Source organism: Anguilla anguilla, chromosome 8 (genome assembly GCF_013347855.1).
Source record: "Anguilla anguilla isolate fAngAng1 chromosome 8, fAngAng1.pri, whole genome shotgun sequence".
Classification (NCBI taxonomy): Eukaryota; Metazoa; Chordata; class Actinopteri; order Anguilliformes; family Anguillidae; genus Anguilla; species Anguilla anguilla.
The window spans coordinates 50654733-50679385 of record NC_049208.1 but is presented as its reverse complement, the minus strand read 5'-3'; the positions used below and the strand labels follow the sequence as shown (position 1 = coordinate 50679385).

Below are 24653 nucleotides of genomic sequence, written 5' to 3'. Positions count from 1 at the left end.
CTCCCTCCCTCCCTCCCTCCTCCCTCTTTCCCTCCCTCTCTCCCTTCAGCTCTTCTACCACCTGCAGCGCGAGAGGGTCTTCCTGGAGCCGCGAGCCCGCTTCTACGCCGCCGAGATCGCCAGCGCGCTGGGCTACCTCCACTCCCTGCACATCGTTTACAGGTGAGCGCCCTCTGCTGGCGGCCAGCGGTACAGCAGACGGAACCGTTAGCAGTGTGCTGCTCAGCGCTCTGTCGCTAACTTAACGCGGGGTCAAAGGGCAAGGGACTGGAGGCCCCGGTTTCAGCAGAGCCACTTCCTGACCGCTGTGGATTGCGCGGATGTGTCTGAGCACCACAGAGGGACCACTGCACGCTTCCTCACTCTTGTTCTCTCGTCTCCCGTTGGACAGAGACCTGAAGCCGGAGAACATCCTCCTGGACTCCCAGGGTCACATCGTTCTCACCGACTTCGGCCTCTGCAAGGAGGGGCTGGAGCCCAACGGGACCACCTCCACCTTCTGCGGCACACCAGAGGTACGTCCCCACGATACACACACAGGCGCATACACACAGATGCATACACATACACACACACATACACACACACAGTCCCGTACTGCTATCCTTATGAGGACTTCCCATTGACTACATACATTCCGTAACCTCTGACCCTAACCCTAACCACTACATGCCTAACCTTAACCCTAACCTTAACCTAATTCTAACCCTAACCCTAACCCCAATTCCTAACCCTAAAACAGCCTCTTGACCTTGTGGGGACCAGCAAAAGGTCCCCACAAAGATACATTTTCCTTATCTCTCTACCCTTGTGAGGACATTTGGTTCCCACAAAGATAGTATTACAAGTTCACACACACATGCACACACACACACATATACCCCCCCCCCCCCCCCACACACACACATGCACACACACACATACACACACACAGACACACGCACACACACACACACAGACTGACTGACATGGGCTTTGTGTCTGCTCCCGCAGTACCTGGCCCCGGAGGTGCTACAGAAGCAGGCCTACGACCACACGGTGGACTGGTGGTGCCTGGGCTGCGTGCTCTACGAGATGCTGTACGGCCTGGTGAGTCACCCGCCGGCCCTGATCACAACCGCCGCGCCTCCTACACCCGTTTGGGCTCAGAGTGTCACGCCAAGGGGGCGTTTGACTTTACCTCGCAAGGCTAATTTGCCAATTCTCCGTCCGTACCCTCCTGCGTAAATGATGCAAATGAATGGAACCTTTGCTAGCTTATTGTCTGCTGTTTTTACAGTATACCATATTAATCAGCTGCAAAACTGAATTAAATTGCATTTGTTTAGGCTGTTGGTCACAGTTTGAGCCAGAAGAGGTGAGCTCCGCCCCCACCCCCAGGGTCTAACCGCCATCTCTCCGCTTGTTCCCGCAGCCCCCCTTTTACAGCCGAAACACGGCGGAGATGTACAGCAACATCCTGAACAAGACTCCGGTGCTGAAGCCCAACGTCTCCAATGCCGGGAGGGACCTGCTGGAGGCGCTGTTGCAGAAGAACCGAACGCAGAGGCTGGGGGCCAAGCAGGACTTCGTAAGTACAGAGCTCAGATACTCACTCACCCACTCTCTCACACATTCACACACTCACCCACTCTTACACAGAGACACAGATACATACACACTCTCACTCTCCCACACACATACACATTCACATTCTCACACAGACAGACACATTCACTCACTCACTCTCCCACACACATACACATTCACACACTCTCACACACAGACACAGTTACATACACGCTCTCACTGTCCCATATGCATACACATTCATTCACTCTCTCACACACACAGACATACACACATTCACTCACTCACCCCCTCTCCTTCACACACACGCACACACCCACACATTTATACACTCACCCACTCTCACACAGACAGACAGATACATACACGCTCTCACTCTCCTTCACACATACACATTCACACACTCACACACACACACACACACACACACAGACACAGATACATGCACACTCTCACTCTCCCACACACATACACATTCACTCACTCTCTCACACATGGATTCACACATTTTCTGCACAAATGCAGACATGGATACATATCCAAACATGGATGCACGTACACGCATATGCGCACACACACACAGATACACTCATGTAGACACAGGCATGCGTGCGCGCACATTCACCGATATTACCTTATTAGTGAATGTCCGAAGAGCTATTGTTGACCGGTTGGGTGATGCCATGCTGCTTCGTTTCCACTAGATGGAGCTCAAGCATCACTCCTTCTTTTCCCCCATTAACTGGGATGACCTGATAGCCAAGAAGATCAAGCCCCAGTTCATCCCAGCTGTGGTGAGTGGGGGGTGGCTCGGGGATAAATAAAAGGTTGCGCGTGTGTGATGTGGCGTGCGTGTGCGCGTTTGCGCATGCGCAGGTGTGAGCGTGCGAGCGTGTGTCTGACCCGCTTCCTGTTCGACCCCCCGGCAGAACGGCCCCACGGACCTGCGGCACTTCGACCCCGAGTTCACCCACCTCCCCGTCCCTTCCTCCGTGTCCAACGGCGACTCCGCCATGGCGACCAGCAGCGTGCGCGAGGCGTCCGGCGCCTTCCTCGGCTTCTCCTACGGGCCCGCCAAAGAACACGGCTTCCACTAGGGGGCGCAGCCTTCCACGCCGTCTTTTGCTCTGCCCCCCCCCCCCCCCCCCCACCACCTCAGCCATTCCGTTCAGGGACAGTGGTATCACAGCTGGTGCAGAAGAGACGGACTTATCCCTGCGTATCCGGGCAACGGGAACAACGACACGTCAAACGCGGACGAGGAACAAGAGCCCCCCTCTGTCGGGACGCGGGATCGTTTTTATTTATTTACTTATTTATTCGTTTGTTGACCTCCGCCCTCCTCAATATCCTGCGCGCAGGGGATGAAGGGGTGGCAGGATTCGGGAAGCACCGGGCGTTTCGGGACGCACCGGAACGCGGCGTCGTCTGCAGTACGGGCAACGGGTGCCGCCTGGCGGACATTTTGCAGTTTGAGGTGCGATGAATGACCTCTTCAGAAAGACCAGAGGGGCACACAGTTTGGGGAATCGCCGGAGGGGGGGAAACGGCCTAGATCGATCCCACCAGCACCGGCTGCAAGCTTGGTGCCTTTCTCCTTCAAACTGTTCAGGATTAGGAATACAGCGTGTAATGTTTTCTGCAGTTATTTCGTCACTCTTTGGGACCCGACACCTGTGAAGATACAGTTACAGAACTTTAAAAAAAAAATGAAAGCAATTACTGACAAAGTGATGTACCCTTCTCACTTAAAATAGAGGAGGTCGTTTGGTGTATGATGATTTCTGGTCTTGGGTCCATGTCTACAGTACTTCCACGAGCCGGTTTGTGCAAATGCTTAAACTGATCCCAGACCAGCGAGTTGGGCCCCGGTCTGTAAGCATGCCATGGGTTGCCGCAAGCTGTGAGATTTCTAACACTGTTCCCAGATCAGCTTTGCTGAACGATTTCCCAAAAGCACTGGCAAAATATGGACAACCAGTCTTCCCCATCAGAGCGAAGTTACGGCTTTGTTCAGGAAAGCATGTGTCAGTGCCCAGGCCTGCTCATCGTTAGCTCCTCCCATTTCTGTTAAAGGAACATACCTGCAAATGGCATTTCACGAAATACAAAGCTCTGTAATCTTGCCAAACCCACCTGTCCTACCCTGTTGTGTTTTTTTTTTCCATTCACTTGTCCTTGCTATTTTTTCTTCACACGCCGATTGAAACATTTTCCTTGAACTATTTTGCTTTTCTGGGGGAAAAAAAACTCTAATAAGCACTTTAATTTTCAATATAAAATGGAATTATTTGCAACGTTCATGTGATTTTAACAGTGGACGTCCTTACTTTGAAGCCACATGCCGAATTTGCAACAAGCGTTGTGGATTTTCTCAGTCCTGAGAACACAAGCACTGTTTGGAGGATGGCAGGATTCTGTGTTTCACTGTGGAAACTTTTATTTTTTTCAAAATTTTGTTACTAAATGCATGTACTCAGCAAATAATTCCTGGATGATTTTTTTTGTGTGCTTTTCAGGGGACCAAGAGTGCAATACACACATGGGAATTACCCATTCTACTTTTCTATTATTGCAATAATCAGATATGTATGGTATTTATTGGCAGTGAAAGAGATTTCTGCAATATCAGACCAGGGATAACACTGTAGAACCACTGTCAGACTGTAACTGAAGCATTTGCATTGTGCATTGTATATTGTTGATAGTAACATATGAGAACTTGGGAGTTTGTGGCATGCTTGTCAGACCCTGTGAAACGCTGTGGCACAGTTGACCTGAGGAGGGCGCTGTTTCCGTGCCTACAGAGGTGTGATCAATTTGGCCGGCCGGTGGAAGGGGCCGCAGCTGGTTGGAGGTTGTTTGGGAGTGAAGGGCTCTCCAGGAGAGCAGGACCTCCGACCTGTCAGGCGCGCCACCGAAAACACAGCACGTGGCGATACTCTCCAGTGTGCTGCAATTTCTTTCACATTTGGAAGTTTTTTGTTTTGTTTTGTTTTCGTTTTTATGTTGTCTTCCCGTGCTATACAACATGTCTCTCACACATGCAAAGTATTGTACCTTCAAAAACAAGCTGGGTAGTGGTTAGTTTGCATAAAACAATGATTTGTGTGATGAAAATGTAAATAAATTCATATAAGTACTCATACAAGTGTGTGTTTTTTATTTTTTTTTATTTTATTCAAGCATTTATAAATGCGTGTTTATAGTTTACCTAGAACATATGGAGGGACCACATCGCATTCCTGTTTCTTCTAACAACCTATTAAAATCACACACTGTTATTGGCAATATATACAGTTAGCTAACATATTTTTAGGTTATTTGTCTAAAAATATATATAAGGGTAGGCACAATAAGCTCAGGCTTCAGCCTATACCTTGTTTTTGGGCAGAGAATATTATGTTTTGATTTTGGTTTATTTTTGATACGATGACTTGGTATAATTTCATTTCTTTCATAAATGCATGGGGAAATTGTTGTTACGACCGAAAAAAATAAAAACTAAACTAATATATATATATATATATATATATACATATATATATTATGAAGCAAGCGAACATAACGTATTATATACACAAATACAAACACAAAAAAGTTTTATAGTCACATTCTCGTGGGTGGAAGGTGGCAATGAAGATGGGATTGTTGGTGTTTGTCAGTGCTGCAGCAATTATCAGAAATAAAAGTATTTTACTCAGTCGTATTTCTTTGTTGGGTCATCCTCAGTCCCCTTTTATGTATTCCATTTACCTGTGAAATGGATGATTTGAGGTACTAGAGTGGAGTGGGCAATTTGGTCTGTAGAAAGGCTAAACTGGTTTCTGACAAGAAGCAGAACATCATGTCTTGGTTGACTTGGATAGGGTTGCAGAACGTTTTGAAGAAATGGGCAACACTAGTCCACCAGACAGCAAGAGCAATGCAAACATACACATTGCATATTAAATATCATTGACGTATTTCTCCAAAGCAGTGCGACGTGGGATCAATTTGTGCCCTCGCTGCCCTGTTGAAAATTCCAGCTAAAACCAGCTGGGATTCTAAGGTGGTTTAAGATGATTTAAAATATGTTCTCAACACTTCTAGCTCATCGTTGCAGGCCTGTGGCTGGCCAAAGCTGGTCTCTAGCTGGTCAAAGCTGATTAAGATGGTAAGGCAAGCTGGTGGTCAACAGGTGGACTAGCAGACTACATAAACTGGTCAACTGGTGAAGTTTTGTTGACCAGATAAGTGTCTTAAACCAGCTTGACCAGTTTAGGCTCGTTTAAGAAGGGCAAATTAAATGCAGTCCATCAAAGATAATAAATTAGCAACCCAATGGAACCCGTCTCGTTTGCTGGAATTTTTATTTTTGCAAACTGACCGTTTATTTATTTATTTTACCACTTCAACTACATATTACATATGCCGCAATATGCTGCGTCTGTATCTTGCTAATGCGACTAAGCTGTCTTTACTGAGTTCAACAGAATTTGAAGCAAAAAATTCAGCCTCAATATAGTCTTATTTCGTCAATCAATTTGGTTAGTCACATGGCATTAATTACATCTTATAAATAAACTTCAGCGCGTTTTATCAGCCAAAATTTGTTTCGACTCCATTCCCTCATCACTTGGCTTTGTGCAAAATAATGGACGTTTCATGGACTTCAATGAACCAGGTAAGGGTGAACGCCTGCGCAATACCGACTGGGCGGAACTTCCGGCAAAATAGTGCCCCTAACAACAGACCCAGGCGAGTGAAGTAGGATCATTACGAAGAAATTGAACACGTTGACTCGAATAAAGAGCGTTACCCTAATGGTAAGGATGTTTCTTTCCCTATTTAGTGTTTTTTATCACCGAAGCCACGTTGCGATTGTACATTTCCCATTATTGCATTTAAAGGTTAGGCTCTGGCGGATCTGAGGTGGGAAAGTGCACGCTGGCTCGAGAGCTAGCTTGCTAATTTTAGCCTGCTAGCAAACCAAATTTGTTGTGGAAGTTTCTGTCTGTGCGTATCTGGTCGTTTGCAAAAAGATTCGCTTCCTCGCCCAAGTCAGAGCAGCTTTTTTACAATACAATTCCTTGTGCATTTCGTAATCTAGCCATCGCGCCAAGTAAATGACTTTGTGATGCGGCTAGCTCGCCTGCTAATGTACTGATGGCATACAAGACGCTGGTCCGCGGAGCTAACAAAACCCACCAGACCCTGGTTTAGTTAGCAAGTGCTGGCTAAATGGCTAACTGCTGTACTGTTTATGAATTCATAACAATAGAAGTAAATAACTACATGCATTATTGGTCAGAGTGAACTTAATTGGTTGGTTAAGATAGTTAGTAGTAAGAGGTCAGCTTTTTTGCAAACGGAACGATACTATCCGCAATCTCCTTGTCTTGTATTATTCGCCACCGTGCCTGGTTGAGGACTTCACCTTCATTAATGTTGCTATCCGTCCTTGAATTGCCGGCAGCATGCTCCCTTTTCCACTGTCCAGGTATGACAAGTTACATTACGTTAAGTTAGGTAACAAACACTTGTATATCGTAGTGCGTACATTTAACAAACGACAGAATGGCAATGCATTGGTTCTGTCAATGGTAGAGTCGATCGAAAGGTATATTATTTTCCCTTTGAAGACACATGTACTCCCATCTCATTGCTCCAATCTAAACTAGCCGTTTTACAAATACACATTTTCCATATTTCATATTTTTGCAGGGATTATCTGAATCGCCCCTTGTACTTGGCTGTGCACCACACTGACATTGCTTCAGTTTTTTAGTCAGTCAGCCCACCCGCCAATAAGTTTGTGCAATTTCGATTTAATTTATTATTGCCCGCAGTCTGGAGCACATGGGTTTTGATTTGGTGGCGTTTGTTCCCTCAGGTAGATGTTTAAACGATGGACTTCAAGCCCTGTCATGCCAAATTGCGTGTTTGTCTACACACAAGGTCCAGCAAGGTTGTGTTGAGTCACAAAAATACAGCGGCGTAATAATGGACCACTTTCACAATAAACTGCACTATGCATTTTGCCACTATCCCAGTTGGTTCATAATTGTATTTTAAATTAAATTTAAACTTTTTTATAGTCTACATATTTTTTTTAAGTCTGGCATCCCAGCGTTAAAAATCTAATATGGACAATACGAATGGGCAACTATAAATGATTCAATGAAAACATACCCAACAAAGTCTTTGCTGTTTCTCATGCGTTCTCATGCTACACGTATTATTTTTAATCGCAGTCTCCACACAATTCAATAAAATATAGCCAGGCTACGATTTATGGGCTCAAGTAATCATTGTAACAATAGTGCGATTTCTAAGTACAGCCTGAAACGGTTAAATGGCTTTAACTAGAGCCTACGTTTAGTTCCTGTTGAATTTGACAAACGTAGTTTATATGAAACGGAAGCGTATCCAGCGCATTCTCTTTTCACTGTTCACATGAAACGTACTAAAGCAAACGGTTGTCGTTTAAAGCTACCGCGAAATTGTTCTAGAACCATTAGCGAAATGGCGCGCTGCGTCTTGTGGTCATTCTGCTGCATAAAAAGTTAAATGTCGAGCGCAAGTGATATCCAAAATACTGAATGTAATAAAACGACGTGACTTGCCTGACCGCGGGAGGAATCATCAGTCGACGACCGGCCACATGCTCTCGCTGCTGGAGCCGTTTAAGGCTGACAGGATTGAGTTGCTAGGAGATGGATGACACGCCAGGAAACAGGTCTGGATTAGTCTGGGCTGTTTCGCTGGTAGGATGAGGTCATTGGAGTTTACAAACTACACGGAGTAACTATCACGACATATTGGCAAATGCACGAATTCCCTAATATTATTTAGGGGTACATTATAATGTAGGGTCATATCGGTATTGGCCCGATGCTTAGTTTATGGCGATTATAATGGGCTGATATGATGATATGTCGCAAAACATAAACTTTCATTCTCATAATCACCGAGAGTCTCTTTATTTGTCTTTTATTTTCAGTTGATCTTTCTTTTTTTTAACCAGGTTGTGTAGTATAAAGGTTAGGCAGCCGGTCTTGTGCTTTAAAGGCTTTGAGTTTAATTCTGTTGAGAGACGCTTTCCCTGATTCGCTTCGGTAAATGTCCATCTGTATAGATGGACTGTATGTATTAAACGTAAAAGTCGCTCTGGACAAGGGGCGTGAGCTAAATGGCGAAATGTAAATGTAATGATGCATCTAAAGAAGACGCCATATCTCTCCAGACTCACGATCTCTGCTTTACGATAAAGCGAGAGAGCAGAAGTGTTGTGCAATACAAATAGCGTTTGTTAGGCTATAATTATACTTCATAAGTTGATGTCTTTGCTCATCTACTGCCTCCGTGAACGTGGTCACGTTTTTGCAGTGTGCATTAATTATCAGTGTGTAGGCCTATATCCCTCAACGTATTATCCTAATCTTGTGACTAAAATCATAAGAAAATTTTACGGAGGAAGTGTTCCTTGAAGCTCCGACACCATCGTGACGGAGCGGAAAGCACCGGGTGAAGCTAGGCAACTCGGCGGCTTTTTAAACGGGCTGTTCATCATATCCATGCAAAATTGCATCGTACCCGAGGAGTACTGCTGCAAAACTTTGGCTTGAGTGAACAAGCCTCCCTATAAACTTTTACATGGTCTGAAGGACTGCATTTTAAAGTTTGTTAGCCATTTTAAAATACCTGTAATGTGCCTTAATTCGGGAAAATATGAAAACATTAATGAAAAAAATGCTGAATAAATCCTTTTTTAAAGGACAGTCCTGGAGAGTATGACAACCCAAACCGTGACCTTGTTTTATAACAGGTTTCAAGTATAATATGACCTGTTTTGCCTTCCCCCCCCCCCCCCCCCCCCACCCATCTCCCCTCGTGTGCATGTGCCAGTTATATAAATGATCTATGACTGAGGAGGGATGGGGAGAAATCAGGTTAGATCTTATCTGCCCTCAGTACCTATTGATCTGACAGCTTGCAGGCGAACACTTAATGCCGCTAATGTAATCCGCGGGGGGGGGGGGAGGCGGGGGGGGGAGCCGCCGGGTTGTGTTCACCGAATGTAGGTTAGGTCACATGCAGCGGACGTGTAAGGAGCCCATCGTAAACACCGCGCGGGCGACCGGGTCGGGTGTCCCGCACGACCACACATGCCACACCTGCCGCCTGCACGCGGGAGATTAGGCGGGCGTGTCCCAGTTACTCCTCCGCCGCCGCTGTGACGTGGCCGTCCGGGGGAGGGGGGGGGGGGGGTGGTGATGGAGGGAGGGAGGGAGGGAGGGGAGGGAGGGGGGTGGGTGGGCGGGCGGGCGGGCAGCGTCCGGGGCCTGGAGGGTACTTAAAGGGGCATCCGCCCTGCACTTGTGTGTCTGCTGCTTCGTGCGACGCAGGGTCCGGACAGCCTCCGCACGCGCTCCCAGTGAAGCCCGCAGCCCCGCCCCCAGCGCCGTGGCCCCCTGACTACAGCCCCCCGCCCCACCCCCTTCTGAAGATGGACGAGCTGCAGGATCTGCCCGAGCTTCCGGTGAGTTCGCCTCCGCGCTTAGAGTGCTAACTGTGCCTTTAAAGAATGCTAACTGCACCTTTTAAGAACACCAACTGCACCTTTTGACAATGGTACCGTTAAAGATTGTATGCTGCACCTTTAAAGAATGCTAACTGCAACTTTTAAGAATGCTAACTGCATCTTTAAAGAATTCTAACTTTGACTGAAACTACTGCACACACTGGGCTGATAACCCCAAAGGTTATGGGTTCGATTCTCAGGTTTAGTTCACAGGCATTTAGCAGACGCTCTTATCCAGGGCGACTTACATTGTATCCAGTTATGCAGCTGAATATATAGTGGAGCAATGCAGGTTAAGTACCTTGCTCAAGGGTACAACGGCAGTGTCCTACCAGGGAATTGAACCTGCAACCTTTAGGTTACAAGACCAACTCCTTAGCCATTATACTACACTGCCGCCATGTCTAGTGTAGGCTGCTGTGTGGGCAGTAGTGTATAAATTCATGGTCATGCATGTGCATGTGGCCTGACGGTCATACGGGCTATAGTCTATTGTGCATGCTCTGAAACACACAGTTGCTGTCATGACCTCCTACAGACACATGTTGGCATTGGTTGTTGTGCATGCGTGGGTACTGGCTGCATATAGAATATTAGAATGGCTTCATTCTAATGCCTACGTACTGACCCTTGAGAGAAACCGGCACTGTGATTGGCTCCCTGGCTGAGCGGTGGTCACATGACCTGCAGTCGAAGAGAACCGTCGGTCATTTTCCTTTTACTGTGCTTCTGCAGACTAAGAAGCCTCGGCAGGAGCTGGACGTTGGCCTGGAAAAGGGTCCGAGGTTCGTCACCTTTACTCCTGTTTGCCCATCCGAGGCACACCGATTACAGCACACACACACACACACACACACACACACACACACACACACATACACACACACACACACACACACATGCGCGCACACACACACACACACACACACACACACACACATGCGCACGCACACACACACACACACACACGCAGGAAAGGGAAACATTTGACCTCTTGCTGTAGTTCTGATGTGTTGTGGAAGTTGAAACGGCTTTTTTTTTAAATACAGGAAAATGTGTTTCCTGCGTGTTTAGTGAGTTATAAGAATGATATAAGCAAGTCGTGTGATACAGTGTTTGTGTGGACTTGAGTAAGATAACCAACAGTTGAGCTTCATGACATAAACGATCCGGCAGGTAAAGATTGTCAAGTCAACTCATCTATATTAGACAACTAGCCCATAAAAGGAAAATTAATATTCATCAAAAATGTATTAATCAGACAAAATTCTGTTTTAGATTACTTTAATTGCTGTTTTGTTTGGAGTGACCAAACTGTATTTTGGATGCTATATTATACGAAGAGATTTCACCACTGCCTTCAAGTCCAGGGCCGATCTAGTAACTGAGTATCTATCAAGTCCTGGGCCAATCTAGTAACAGAGTATCTATGGTGGAGGAATGATCTGCAGTGGTCGTTTTTATTTTGTGCCGCAGGGGAGGGGGGGTTACCGACGGCAACAGCCCGTCAGATGCGGGCAATCCAGCCGTCCTGGGGTCGGACCTAAACCCTTTCCCCCCTCCTACTGGCGCCCAGCTGGAAGGTGAGTGGCCCCCCCAGTGGTCAGCATGAGGGACAGCCCAGCCACCCCCTACTGCATAATGGGTTACAGTACTTACCCCTATACGCATTTAAACATGCTTTGCACTGATAGCCTGTGAGGGAGTGGAGTGTTAGTCTATAGTGGGGCTCTTTTTGACCAGTGAGAATAAAGAGCAGGAATCGAAGGACTGTGGGAAGGCGGAGAGGTGGCATTGCAGCGGAAAGCGCGTCCTGTGTGTCGTTTGTTGCCGCGCGTTAAAAGGTAATCAGATGCAGCTTCGGCGGTGTGCTACTCTGAGTTGCTGGAGCTGGTCCGTTTGTTTTCTCTCCGCTTCCTCCTAGGGAGTCGCAGGTCAGAGGCGGGGACAGAAGCTCAACCCTGCAATGAGACCAGTGACTCATTTACGCACCCCGGTACAGTATACACACACACACACGCCCACACACACACACACACACATGCACACACATGCACACACACACATGCACACACAAGCACACACAAATGCCCGCACACACACACACATACACACACACATGCACACACACATGCCCGCACACACACACACACACACACACACACACATACGCCCGCACACACACACACACACACGCACACACACACACACACATGCACACACACACACACACACACACACACACACACACACAGATACAGCCATCAGGAGCCTATGCACACACACAGTAACACACTGGTACAGACTGAGGTTCAGTCGCAGCTGATCTCACTGATCTGCAGACTGATCTTTCTAATCTGTTGACTGAGTTTCAGTTTCAGCTCATCTCACTGATCTCTGGACTGATCTCACTGATCTGTGGACTGAGGTTCAATCGCAGCTGATCTCACTGATCGGTTGACTGAGTTTCAGTTTCAGCTCATCTCACTGATCTCTGGACTGATCTCACTGAGGTTTGTTGTTTGTCTTTTTTTCTAGCTGTGACCTGCAAAGGCCTCACCACCACCTCTAGTGATTATTCTACACAACTCTGCCAAGGAACCAGGTGAGTCCCCCTGTCCTCAGACACTGCCCCAAATTCGCCCCCCCCCACCCTACCCCCACCTCACACACACACACACACACACACACGCACACACTCATACACACACACACGCTCTCACACACACACACATACACACACGCACACGCACATGCACACACTCTCTCACCCCACCCCCACACACACACACACACACACACGCACACACACAGGCTCTCACACACACACACACACACACATGCACACGCACGTGCATGCAGACACACACGTGCACACACGCATGCGCACACAGGATCCCATTGAACCAGACCTGGAGAGCCCATAAGTGTACCTTCAGAGTGTCCCTGGTTTCTGGTCTGTAGCATGTGCGTTTATGTGGACGGCACCTCTGCTGTCTTTACTCCTGTTCTCTCTGTCACACTGAATGCGTTTTTCCCCCCCCCCCCCCGCAGGTCCCTGGGACACGTGCTGTCCCCCCCCGCCGTTCCGGCAGTCACCTCGTACCCGAGCCAGCCGTCCTTCCCCCCGCTGGCCCAGTCCACCATCTACAGCGCCTTTCCCCCCGCCAGCCAGGGCTACGGCCTGCCCCCCTTCGGTTTGTGTGATCCCCCCCCTCACCCCCCCAACGACCTCATCACGCAGTCCAACCAATGACATCACAGCCTCCGCTGTTTCCAGAAGACTGACATGAATGGATTTTCATTTCTCAAAACGTCATTTTTCCTCACGTTTTAGATGTTGAATGCAGTTGATACAAAATGGACGTTTTACCTTCTTTACTTACCGGCACGTTCCTCTTCCCTCTCCCCACCCCTCTTACTTCCTCTTCCTTTACCTTCCTCCCCCCATCTCTCACCCACCCTCTCCCTCGTATTCCTCTCTCCTCCGCCCTGTGTCTCATTCCCTCTCCAGGAACCATGTGGCCAGGCATAAAGACGGAGACGGGGCTGCCCGAGGCGCCCTCTGTAGGTCAGCCAGGGTATCTCAGCTTCAGCACCGCGTATACCTCAACCCAGCCCGGCCAGGCGCACTACTCGTACCCGAGCCAAGGCAAGCCCCTCCTCCACCGCTCAGTCCGCCTCCCTCTGAAAAAACTAACCCCGAGGGCTTCAATGAGTTTGTCTGTAAAGTGGTGGTTCCCGTACTATTTCTGTTGGGCCCCCCCTTTGGTAATAGGACCCTTTTTGAAGGCCCCCTGACAGCTCTGGTTCTGTTTGGATGCCATTTTGTTTTTGGTCTCTAATGGACTTTTTCTTCTTCCTTGAGCCCTCACTGCTGCTCCCCCCGCACGCCCCCCCCCCCCCCCACCCCTCGTAACGCCCACCCCCCTTGAGTACCTCTGCTTTAAAACGCGTTGAGCTGGCCAGTTTGATGTTTAGCAGGGCAGTTTTACTGAAGCCTGATGTGCATAATGAAACCCGGGCTCTCTCTCTCTCTCTGTGTCTCAGGGTCGAGCTTCAACACCTCCAGCGTGTACACCTGCATCCCCTCCGGTACCGCGGCAACGACGGCGTCCACCACCGCAGCCCAGCAGGTAGCTCTGCCCTGCGTCACTTACGCTGCACGCTGTCTGCTGTCCAATCAGAAACCTGCTCAGTCAGCATGCAGTCTGCTATCCAATCAGAAACCTGCTCGGTCAGCATGCAGTCTGCTATCCAATAAAAAACCTGCTCAGTCAGCATGCAGTCTGCTATCCAATCAGAACTCTTCTCAGTCAGTATACAGTCTGCTATCCAATCAGAGACCTGCTCAGTCAGTATACAGTCTGCTATCCAAAGCTGGCTCTAAGCGTCCTGTTCTCGCCTCCTGTGCTCCCCCTGCTGGTTCAGGAGTATAACTACAGCACCCTGGGCCAGGGCACGTTCCCTCAGTTTTACACGCCCCCCAGCTACGCCACGGCGGGCCTGACCATCACCAGCGGCGAGGGGGACGGCGTGAACATCACAGGCTACCCCGTCCCGAAGACGGAGGGCAGCTCCACGGCCGGGCTGCCCGGCGAATCAGGTACCCGAGCGCGGCGAATGCGACGGTGTTAAAGCGAGGTTGCTGCAGCGACGCAGGTACCTAAGCGCATGTAATGCGACGGTGTTAAAACAAGGTTGCTGCAGCGACACAGGTACCTAAGCGCATTGAATGCGACGGTGTTGAAGCAAGGTTGCTGCAGTGACACAGGTACCTAAGCACATGTAATGCGACGGTGTTGAAGCAAGGTTGCTGCAGCGACACAGGTACCCAAGCGCTACGAATGCGACGGTTAAAGCGAGGTTGCTGCAGCGACACAGGTACCCAAGCGCAGCGAATGCGACGGTTAAAGCGAGGTTGCTGCAGTGACACAGGTACCTAAGCGCATGTAATGCGACGGTGTTGAAGCAAGGTTGCTGCAGTGATACAGGTACCCGAGCGCAGCGAATGCGACGGTTAAAGCGAGGTTGCTGCAGCGACACAGGTACCCAAGCGCAGCGAATGCGACGGTTAAAGTGAGGTTGCTGCAGTGACACAGGTACCTAAGCGCATGTAATGCGACGGTGTTGAAGCAAGGTTGCTGCAGTGATACAGGTACCCGAGCGCAGCGAATGCGACGGTTAAAGCGAGGTTGCTGCAGCGACACAGGTACCCAAGCGCAGCGAATGCGACGGTTAAAGCGAGGTTGCTGCAGTGATACAGGTACCCGAGTGCAGTGAATGCGACGGTTAAAGCGAGGTTACTGCAGTGACTGAGTGCCAGCGGCTGAGTTTCTCTCCGCCCCCCCCCCCCCCCCCCTCCAGACGCCTCGTCGGGCGTGGCCCTCAACCCGCCGCCCTGCGACCCGGAGGAGACAGGCCGCCGCAACAGCGGCGGGAAAGCCAAGGGCAAGGCCAAGAAGACCGACAGCTCCCAGTCCGCCGACAACGACCTGGAGGTGCTGACTGCACGCGTGTACCCAAACGCACGCATGTACCCACACACGCATGTACCCAAACGCACGCATGTACCCAAACACACGCATGTACCCAAACGCACGCATGTACCCGGACACACGCATGTACCCAAACACACGCATGTACCCGGACACACGCATGTACCCAAACACACGCATGTACCCAGACACACGCATGTACCAGGATACAAATGTGTACCAACACGCATGTAACAAGACACACACATGTACCCGGAAACACGCATTTACCCAGACTGTAGAGCTGAACCAGGCTGGCTCATTATAGCCCTTTACTGTAGAGCTGAGCCAGGCTGGCTCATTATAGCCCTTTCCCACTGTAGAGCTGAGCCAGGCTGGCTCATTATAGCCCTTTCCCACTGTAGAGCTGAGCCAGGCTGGCTCATTATAGCCCTTTCCCACTGTAGAGCTGAGCCAGGCTGGCTCATTATAGCCCTTTCCCACTGTAGAGCTGAGCCAGGCTGGCTCATTATAGCCCTTTACTGTAGAGCTGAACCAGGCTGGCTCATTATAGCCCTTTACTGTAGAGCTGGAACCAGGCTGGCTCATTATAGCCCTTTACTGTAGAGCTGGAACCAGGCTGGCTCATTATAGCCCTTTCCCACTGTAGAGCTGAACCAGGCTGGCTCATTGCATGTTAATGGTTTAGAGCTTATCCTGGCTGATCGCTTCCCTCTCTGTTCCAGCGGATCTTTCTGTGGGATCTGGACGAGACCATCATCGTCTTCCATTCCCTCCTCACCGGGACCTTCGCACACAAGTTTGGCAAGGTGCTTAGAAAAATCCGGAAACGCGCACCCTCTGCGTTCTCTGTGTTCCGTTTTGCCCCCCCCCCCTGACCCTCCCTCTCTGCCCCCCACCCCCAGGAGCCGTCCACCGTCCTGAACCTGGGCCTGCAGATGGAGGAGCTGATCTTCGAGCTGGCGGACACGCACCTGTTCTTCAACGACCTGGAGGTGAGGCCGCTCGACGCCGTCCCCCTCCCGTGGAGTTTTGGCGCGGTCGGCACGTCGGCCGACGCTGTAGACGTTCGACAGTCGAGCGGAGGTGACGGCTTACCTCAAGAGAATGGTTTAGGGAAAATGGCAGCTGTTTGGGGAAAATGGCAGCCGTTTGGGTAAAATGGCCACTGTTTACGCACTTCACGGTGACTGGCTGTTCAGTAATGTGAAGACTGCAGTTTGTTTGGCTGTTATGGAGGTGACAGTTGTTTGGCTGTTATGGAGGTGACGGTTGTTTGGCTGTTATGGAGGTGACTGTTGTTTGGCTGTTATGGAGGTGACAGTTGTTTGGCTGTTATGGGGGTGGCGGTTTTTTGGCTGTTATGGAGGTGACGGTTGTTTGGCTGTTATGGAGGTGACGGTTGTTTGGCTGTTATGGAGGCGACGGTTGTTTGGCTGTTATGGAGGCGACGGTTGTTTGGCTGTTATGGAGGTGACGGTTGTTTGGCTGTTATGGAGGTGACGGTTGTTTGGCTGTTATGGAGGTGACGGTTGTTTGGCTGTTATGGAGGTGACGGTTGTTTGGCTGTTATGGAGGTGACGGTTGTTTGGCTGTTATGGAGGTGACGGTTGTTTGGCTGTTATGGAGGTGACAGTTGTTTGGCTGTTATGGAGGTGACTGTTGTTTGGCTGTTATGGAGGTGACGGTTGTTTGGCTGTTATGGAGGTGACGGTTGTTTAGCTGTTATGGAGGTGACGGTTGTTTCCGAGTTACGGAGATGAGCTTTGGTTGATGTATGCAATTTCTGTTGGCATGCTTATTAGCAAACACTTTTACCCAAAGCGACACTAAGTCTACAAGCGTATATATATATTTCACTGTATGTATTCCCCTGGGGTCAGAACCCCATGGCCTTTACATTGCTAGCGCAGTGGTCTGCGAGCTGAGTCTTGGGACTGCTGTGACCGCTCTTCTGTGCCACGTGCTCCTCTCCCCCCCAGGACTGCGACCAGGTTCACGTGGAGGACGTGTCCTCCGACGACAACGGACAGGATCTGAGGTGAGCCGCGGCGTCCGCGACCCGCGCCACGTTTTTTCCGGCGGCTTGATTTCGCCCCCCTTGGCACCCGTCGGCTGCACCTGAGTGGCCAACGGTCTGTGTTTCCGCAGCAACTACAACTTCATGGCGGACGGCTTCAGCAGCTCCGGGGGCGGCGGCGGCGGCGGGGGGGGCCCGGGCTCCGCCAGCGGGGTGCAGGGGGGCGTGGAGTGGATGCGAAAACTGGCCTTCCGCTACCGGCGCCTCCGGGAGATCTACAACAGCTACAAGAGCAACGTCGGGGGTGAGGAGGAGGGGGGGGACACACACCGCGTTCACGTCGAACGCGTCAGGCGGCGCGTGCCGCTAGGCCAGCGCACGTGGGGCCCCGACGAGTCACGAGTGTGTGCCTAACGAGGGTGGGGTGTGTGCGCGCCGCGTGTTTATCAAGGATGTGTGTCTAACACGGCGGCGACCAACCCTGTTCCTGGAGTTCTGCCGTGCTGTTGGTCTTCCCTCCAGCCCTGACAAAGCAGACCTCGTTCAACAGGTAGAGATCTTGCTGAGCTGCTAATTTGTAGAGGTGCGCTAAATGAACGTTGGAATGAAAGCCTGCAGAAGATGGTAGACCTCCAGGAACGGGGTTGGTTACCGTTGGTCTCAGAAGTTCGGAGGTGGTTGAGTGGAATGACCACGTTGGGAAGTGATGTTCTGTATGAGTCGATAGTGAAGTCACGGCAAGACCTCTGGCTATTGGCTGGAGAGCTTGCGGGGGGATTGGTCGGGTGTGTGAGTGACTGATGGCGAGTAGGCTGCTGTCAACGTCATGGTTTGAAGGCCGTTGGAGGGCCGGCATATGGAGGGGAGGGGAGGTGTGGAGGCGGGGCTTGGGGAGAGGGTCATGGGTTATGGGTCATGGGTCAGAGGTCACGCCCTCTCTCACGCAGGCCTGCTGAGCCCCATGAAGAGGGAGATGCTCCTGAGGCTCCAGACGGACATCGAGAACGTGACAGACGCCTGGCTGAGCACCGCCCTCAAGTCCCTGCTCCTCATCCAGTCCAGGTACGCTGAGCGCCGCCCCCCCCGAAAACCAGCCAGCCGCACCATCAGAACGTCCTGAAAACTGACAACAAACTGAACTCGTTACATTTAGCAGACGCTCTTATCCAGAGCGACTTGCACTTTTTTTGTGCATTTTTGCATAGTATCCATTTTTACACATGAATATATACTGCAGCAGTTAAGTGTGTTAAGTTGTGTTAAGTGCCTTTCTCAGGTGTACAACGACAGCGTCCTACATGGGAATCAAGCCTGCAGCCTTTGGGTTATGAACCCAGTTCCCTAACCAATATTCTACATGTCGACAGATTCAAAATTCAGTAAATAAATAAAAATTCACTGTTCTAGGCTGTTCCTAAAGAAATGAATGAACGAAAGTAGTCCTTTCCTCATATTGTAGGCCGTAATCACATGAATGCTGAAACATTGAATTAAAGTGGAGTAAAAATATGCTGTGTAACTGGCTGAGTGTCTGTCGTTTTGATTTCCTGGTCACTGATTGGCTGCAGGGGCAGGTGTGTGAATGTGCTGGTCACTACGACCCAGCTGGTCCCTGCGTTGGCCAAGGTGCTACTCTACGGCTTGGGAGACGTCTTCCCCATCGAGAACATCTACAGTGCCACCAAAATAGGTAATCCCCCCCCCAACCGAACCCCCCCTCCCCACACCCTCTTTTATGCTCCGCCTCCTCGTACCACATGCCCCGCCTCCTTTGCAGACTGTGATTGGTTGCCTTGCCCTTCCTGCAGGGAAAGAGAGCTGCTTTGAGCGAATCGTCTCTCGTTTCGGGAAGAAGGTAACGTACGTGGTGATCGGAGACGGCCGGGACGAGGAATTTGCAGCCAAGCAGGTGAGGCTCTCTCACGTTTCTCATCCACGTACACACATTTCTCATACACGTACACACGTTTCTCATACACGTACACACATTTCTCATACACGTACACACGTTTCTCATACACGTACACACGTTTCTCATACACGTACACACGTTTCTCATACACGTACACACGTTTCTCATACATGTACACACATTTCTCATACACGTACACACGTTTCTCATACACGTACACACGTTTCTCATACACGTACACACGTTTCTCATACACGTATTCACGTTTCTTATACACGTACACACGTTTCTCATACACGTACACACATTTCTCATACACGTACACACATTTCTCATACATGTACTCACATTTCTCATACACGTACACACGTTTCTCATACACGTACACACATTTCTCATACATGTACACACATTTCTCATACATGTACTCACATTTCTCATACATGTACACATGCTGTGTAGCTGTGGACTGTGGGGCCTGCTGTGGAGCTGTGTACTGTGGGGCCTGCTGTGGAGCTGTGTGCTGTGGGGCCTGCTGTGGAGCTGTGTGCTGTGGGGCCTGCTGTGGAGCTGTGTGCTGTGGGGCCTGCTGTGGAGCGGTGTACTGTGGGGCCTGCTGTGGAGCGGTGTACTGTGGGGCCTGCTGTGGAGCTGTGTAGTGTGGGGCCTGCTGTGGAGCTGTGTACTGTGGGGCCTGCTGTGGAGCTGTGTGCTGTGGGGCCTGCGGTGGAGCTGTGTACTGTGGGGCCTGCTGTGGAGCTGTGTAGTGTGGGGCCTGCTGTGGAGCTGTGTACTGTGGGGCCTGCTGTGGAGCTGTGTGCTGTGGGGCCTGCGGTGGAGCTGTGTGCTGTGGGGCCTGCTGTGGAGCTGTGTACTGTGGGGCCTGCTGTGGAGCTGTGTACTGTGGGGCCTGCTGTGGAGCTGTGTGCTGTGGGGCCTGCGGTGGAGCTGTGTACTGTGGGGCCTGCTGTGGAGCTGTGTTCGCTGATGGGTTCTGCGTCTCCTCTCTCTCTCTGCAGCACAACATGCCGTTCTGGCGCATATCCACACACGCAGACCTGGTGTCCCTGCACCAAGCCCTGGAGCTGGACTTCCTGTAGAGGGTCAGGGGCGAGAGAGGGAGGGATTGGGCGATGTGGAGCCCAGCCCCGCCCCTGTCTGCCTCGACCACGCCCCCTTCCAGCCCCTTGCAGCTTGACCCTCCCCGCCCCTCCCCTGCCCCCCCCCCCAGCCCACCATACTACAGTGGTACAGGAGCCTGGTATGTTTGTGATTCACACAGAACTGGACAGGACCCAACACCGGGTCAGTCTCTGCAAACCCTGCCCATCCCATCCCCCCTCCCCCCCTCCACCCACCTGACGGCAGCTATCCACTCTGGGGCCGGCCCTGTCATAAGCAGCACATCTGTACAGGACTGAGGAGAACAGGAGGAGGGGGAGCAGTCTCTCTGTCTCTCTCTCTTTCTCTCTCTCCCCCTACCCCCCTATCTCTGTCTCTGTCTCCCTCGCCACAGAACAGACCAAAGGTTCGCACTGAGCTCAAAACTTTGAGGTGATTTAGGTTTTGTTCTTTACTGTGATTTTTTTCCCCACACACATTAGGGCTATCCATCAAACAGTGACGTCATCTTAAATTCACCACCTGTTTATGTGAATACCTGCACTAATATAAACACACACACACACACACTGACCCCCACACACACACACACACAGACCTTTTGTGCAGAATTAACATCCCTTCTTGTGGGCCATCGAAGCCTTTACCTTAATGTTCAGTTATGATCCTGGTTTGCTGTTCTTAAAGTAATGATACAAAAAGCAGGTGTTGAATTTAAGATGGATGTCACAGGCAAGTGGACGAGGGCCCAAGCTGTTTCCGGCTCTCGTTCCTTTCCCCCTGAAAGCTCAGCGCGGTCGTGCGCTGTGCGGTGTCGGAACCATCGGAACAGTCCGATGGGTTCTAGGACCCGCGTCCGAACTCCGCGGGCCGGGCGCGAGGTGCTGGGGGACGCGACAGGCGGCCGCCGCACAGCCCAAAGCCCCCCGAAGTCACCTGACCAGAACGTTCCGCGATTCGGCCATGTGACCTTCGAGGGGTTCCAAACTGTGGTTCTCAGAGCGAAGGCCTCAGTCGTGTTTTCAGAATCGAATCCCTACGGTTAGATTTAGGTTTCCTCTAAATATACATGTGTGTTATTATTAATGGAAATGTTTGAAATGCTGGTACGTCCGACCGAACGCGTTCCACGGGGTTTTTTCAGCAAACGGCTTTTCGTGCTGCTGAATTCTCCCCCCCTCCCCCCCCCCCCCATCCCCCGGAAAAATGGAGCTTGTCAGGTTGTAGTCAAAACATGGAGTTTCGTGCTGGAATTTCTCCCTCTATAACTGGAAGAGCTGCACGCGAGTGACCGTCACCAGCAGCCCTGACGTCCTCCTGAACGGAGAGGTGCGGGTCGTACTGGATGGAGCAGCGTCCCCTGTTCAGAGACGTTTCTCACAGATCGGTTCAGATGGAGGTGCAGCGCGTTTGTTCTCTCAAATGGTTTCCGGGCACTTCTAGCTGCTCGCCTACCTACCGAATAACTGACCGACCGACTGACCGACCGACCGACCGAGCTAGCAGCTCCCCCCCAAAGCAACAGCACTACCTTTGTGTTGCCACTAGATGGCGGAAGCACACTTTCGTTTTGGGATCTACCAAAGTTCACGCGGGCGCTGCTCAGTGCCTGTCCTGTTAGGGTCTCGTTATGTTTGCGTGGCCGACAGGAGAGCCACTCGAACCCGAGCCCCGGGCCCTCTTCCCACTCTTGGAGCGAAACAGGAGCTGTGGCCCACAAACCCAAGCGCTGTTTACCAAAAAATAACCCCGCCCCCTCGCCGCCGCTCACCCCGGGAGCCAGCTCGCCTGCACAGGCGGACGCAGCGGCGGACGAGGAGTCGGGACTCACAGCCCCCCCCCCACCCCCATCCCCGCAGCATCAGAAATGGGAGTTCTCACTGCGCTCGTTCGTTAGGGGTCGGCGTAGGTACCGACGGGCGGCCTAGCTTCCCCGGCTGAGCGGCTAACGTGCTAACGTGCTTAGCGAGGACCCGGTTCTCCGCCCCCAGTGCCGTGAGGCAGGGGAGCCCTTAGCGGTACGCACACGCTCCCGCCGGCTTGCCGGCGTTAGTCATGTGCAGCGGCTCTCCCCGTGCTCCTGAAACGCACGCCTACGGCTCGACCGTCTGTCGACGGGGAGGGAACCGCAACTCCCTTACGCTACCCATAACCCCCACCCCCCCCCTCCACCCCCACACACACACACACTCGGACGCAGTGGGACGGCATCCAAAGACCATCCGCGCCACGCGTTCAGTTCAGACGCCCGAAGCAACAGAGGCCTTCTTTTGGGCGTGGCTGTGCTTAATTAGCGTAGAGTCGCCGTGGGTAGGTAGGTAGATAGGCCGATATTATAGGGTAATGGGGGAGGAAATCTTCCAGTTGTGCAATACTTTCGTAGCGAACGGTGTATTCAGAGCGAGGTGGTGGTGGTGGTGGTGGAGCTGGAAATGTTGAGCCGACGTGTCACGAGAGAGAGGGAGAAAACCGATCACTGGTCCCCGTGGGAGAGACGGAGAGCTGACGTAATCTGGTCCTTGTGATGGAGGTGTGCGAACTTCTGTTGCTGGTCCCCCCACGACAGCTATGGAAGTGATATACCTAGAGTGTGCACCATAGAGCTTGCAGAGCTGAGAATGGGTCCGGAGGCTAAGAGCTGATATCTATGGTCCCTGTGAGATTATGACTGAACAAATCTGAGCCTGAAGATTTAGCAATTTCACATACAAGCAGCTTGACGATTACGAATGTGTGTTTCGTGTATTTGTGTGTTTGTACATATTTATATAGTGCCTTTTAACCCATATATATCAACATCTGTAAGGGATATTCTGAAATGTGTTTAACGTATCATGAAATACGATCATTGTTATTCTGTAGTAGAACTGAAGTGTTATTTGAATTTTTTTTTTTTAAACCATGTATGTTCTTGAGCAGTGCTGAAAGGTTCTTTGGCTTTTTTTGTTTGTTTGTTTTTGGTAAGGTTTTGTCAATGTTACATTAATAGTCTCCTTTGCAAGTAATTATCCCAGTTTATTTCAATAAGTATGTCAATAGTCTTTTAGAATGTGTGTTCTTCCTGGGTGTCATCTTTCACTGCCCAATCAGTGATGTGCTTTTATGTCACATGACTTTGACAAGCTCTACTATGGTTACTCTAGGATCCAAGGCACTGTGAATCACCTCCTTATCGCACAGACAATCAGTGGCCGTGATGTCACAGCTGTTTTAGTCCCAGGCATCTCTGCAGCCAATGGGATTTTAATGCATCCAGCAGTGCCGCTCACAACTGGCTAGAGAATATAACAATGTCCTGTCACTTGACTGTCAATATTTACCCTTTGAAGAATAGGTTTCTTTTTTTTTCTTCAGAATTCTATGTTGGTGTTCTAGAACTCCATTGGTTCCAGTTACCGGTAGGGACTGTTACATCAGCATTGGAATGTTCAGTTACGAACATTCTAATCATGTATTTGTGATCTCACACCTTAAAGGGTTAAGAGTCTGTTTTGGTTCCCCTAATCCAGAACCATATTCTAGGTACACTGTGGGAAGGGGCTGGGGCAGGAAATGTAGGGGAGGGGATAGGCGGGGGTGTGGAGGGACGGAGGGATAGGTGGATTTTAAGTAGGAGGAGGGAGGGGATTGAAGCAGCCAGCAAAGATCCAGTGACTTTACTTTTTCATAACGAGTGAAGATGTTCCATCGTCGTGTGGACGTTTTATTGGCTTCGTTATTATTGCAGCAGTAGGGAAAAGGAGAACAAATCTATTTCCTTTGAAACATCAGAGTTGCACCTAGTTGTTTTGTTTTTTTTCCATGAGGTCTTCTATGCAACAAAAAGGAAACAAATTTCTTACCACAAATGCAAACGCAGCATTTAAATGGCTGTTCGTATTTCTGAGTGGTGCTCGGTGAGAGATGCGGTGCAGTGTTGTCAGTCCCAGAGCAAGATCACTCAGGTCATGGGTGAAAATTTTGATT

At 50.5% G+C, this 24653-nt stretch overlaps 2 protein-coding genes across 2 annotated transcripts; both read left to right on the top strand.

The window, feature by feature from the left end:
- Window positions 1-16: 16 nt before the first annotated feature.
- On the top strand, window positions 17-4713 carry si:ch211-195b13.1 (STKc_SGK domain-containing protein; the record flags this gene model as incomplete). Its single annotated transcript, XM_035430636.1, has 6 exons — window positions 17-162; window positions 392-515; window positions 994-1089; window positions 1415-1570; window positions 2274-2363; window positions 2499-4713. Coding segments are annotated over 6 exons (780 nt in total), but the record flags the coding sequence as incomplete, so codon positions are not given.
- A 124-nt stretch (window positions 4714-4837) lies between these two features.
- Window positions 4838-21875, top strand: eya3 (EYA transcriptional coactivator and phosphatase 3). The gene is made up of 19 exons (XM_035429426.1): window positions 4838-6377; window positions 9960-10093; window positions 10871-10920; window positions 11612-11718; window positions 12060-12131; window positions 12674-12740; window positions 13190-13332; window positions 13650-13787; window positions 14186-14271; window positions 14567-14741; window positions 15503-15636; window positions 16359-16442; window positions 16539-16628; window positions 17616-17674; window positions 17785-17957; window positions 18601-18715; window positions 19222-19343; window positions 19462-19562; window positions 20585-21875. The coding sequence occupies exons 2-19, from the start codon at window positions 10061-10063 to the stop codon at window positions 20663-20665; spliced, it is 1830 nt and encodes a 609-aa protein (XP_035285317.1). The 5' UTR covers window positions 4838-6377; window positions 9960-10060; the 3' UTR covers window positions 20666-21875.
- Window positions 21876-24653: the final 2778 nt, after the last annotated feature.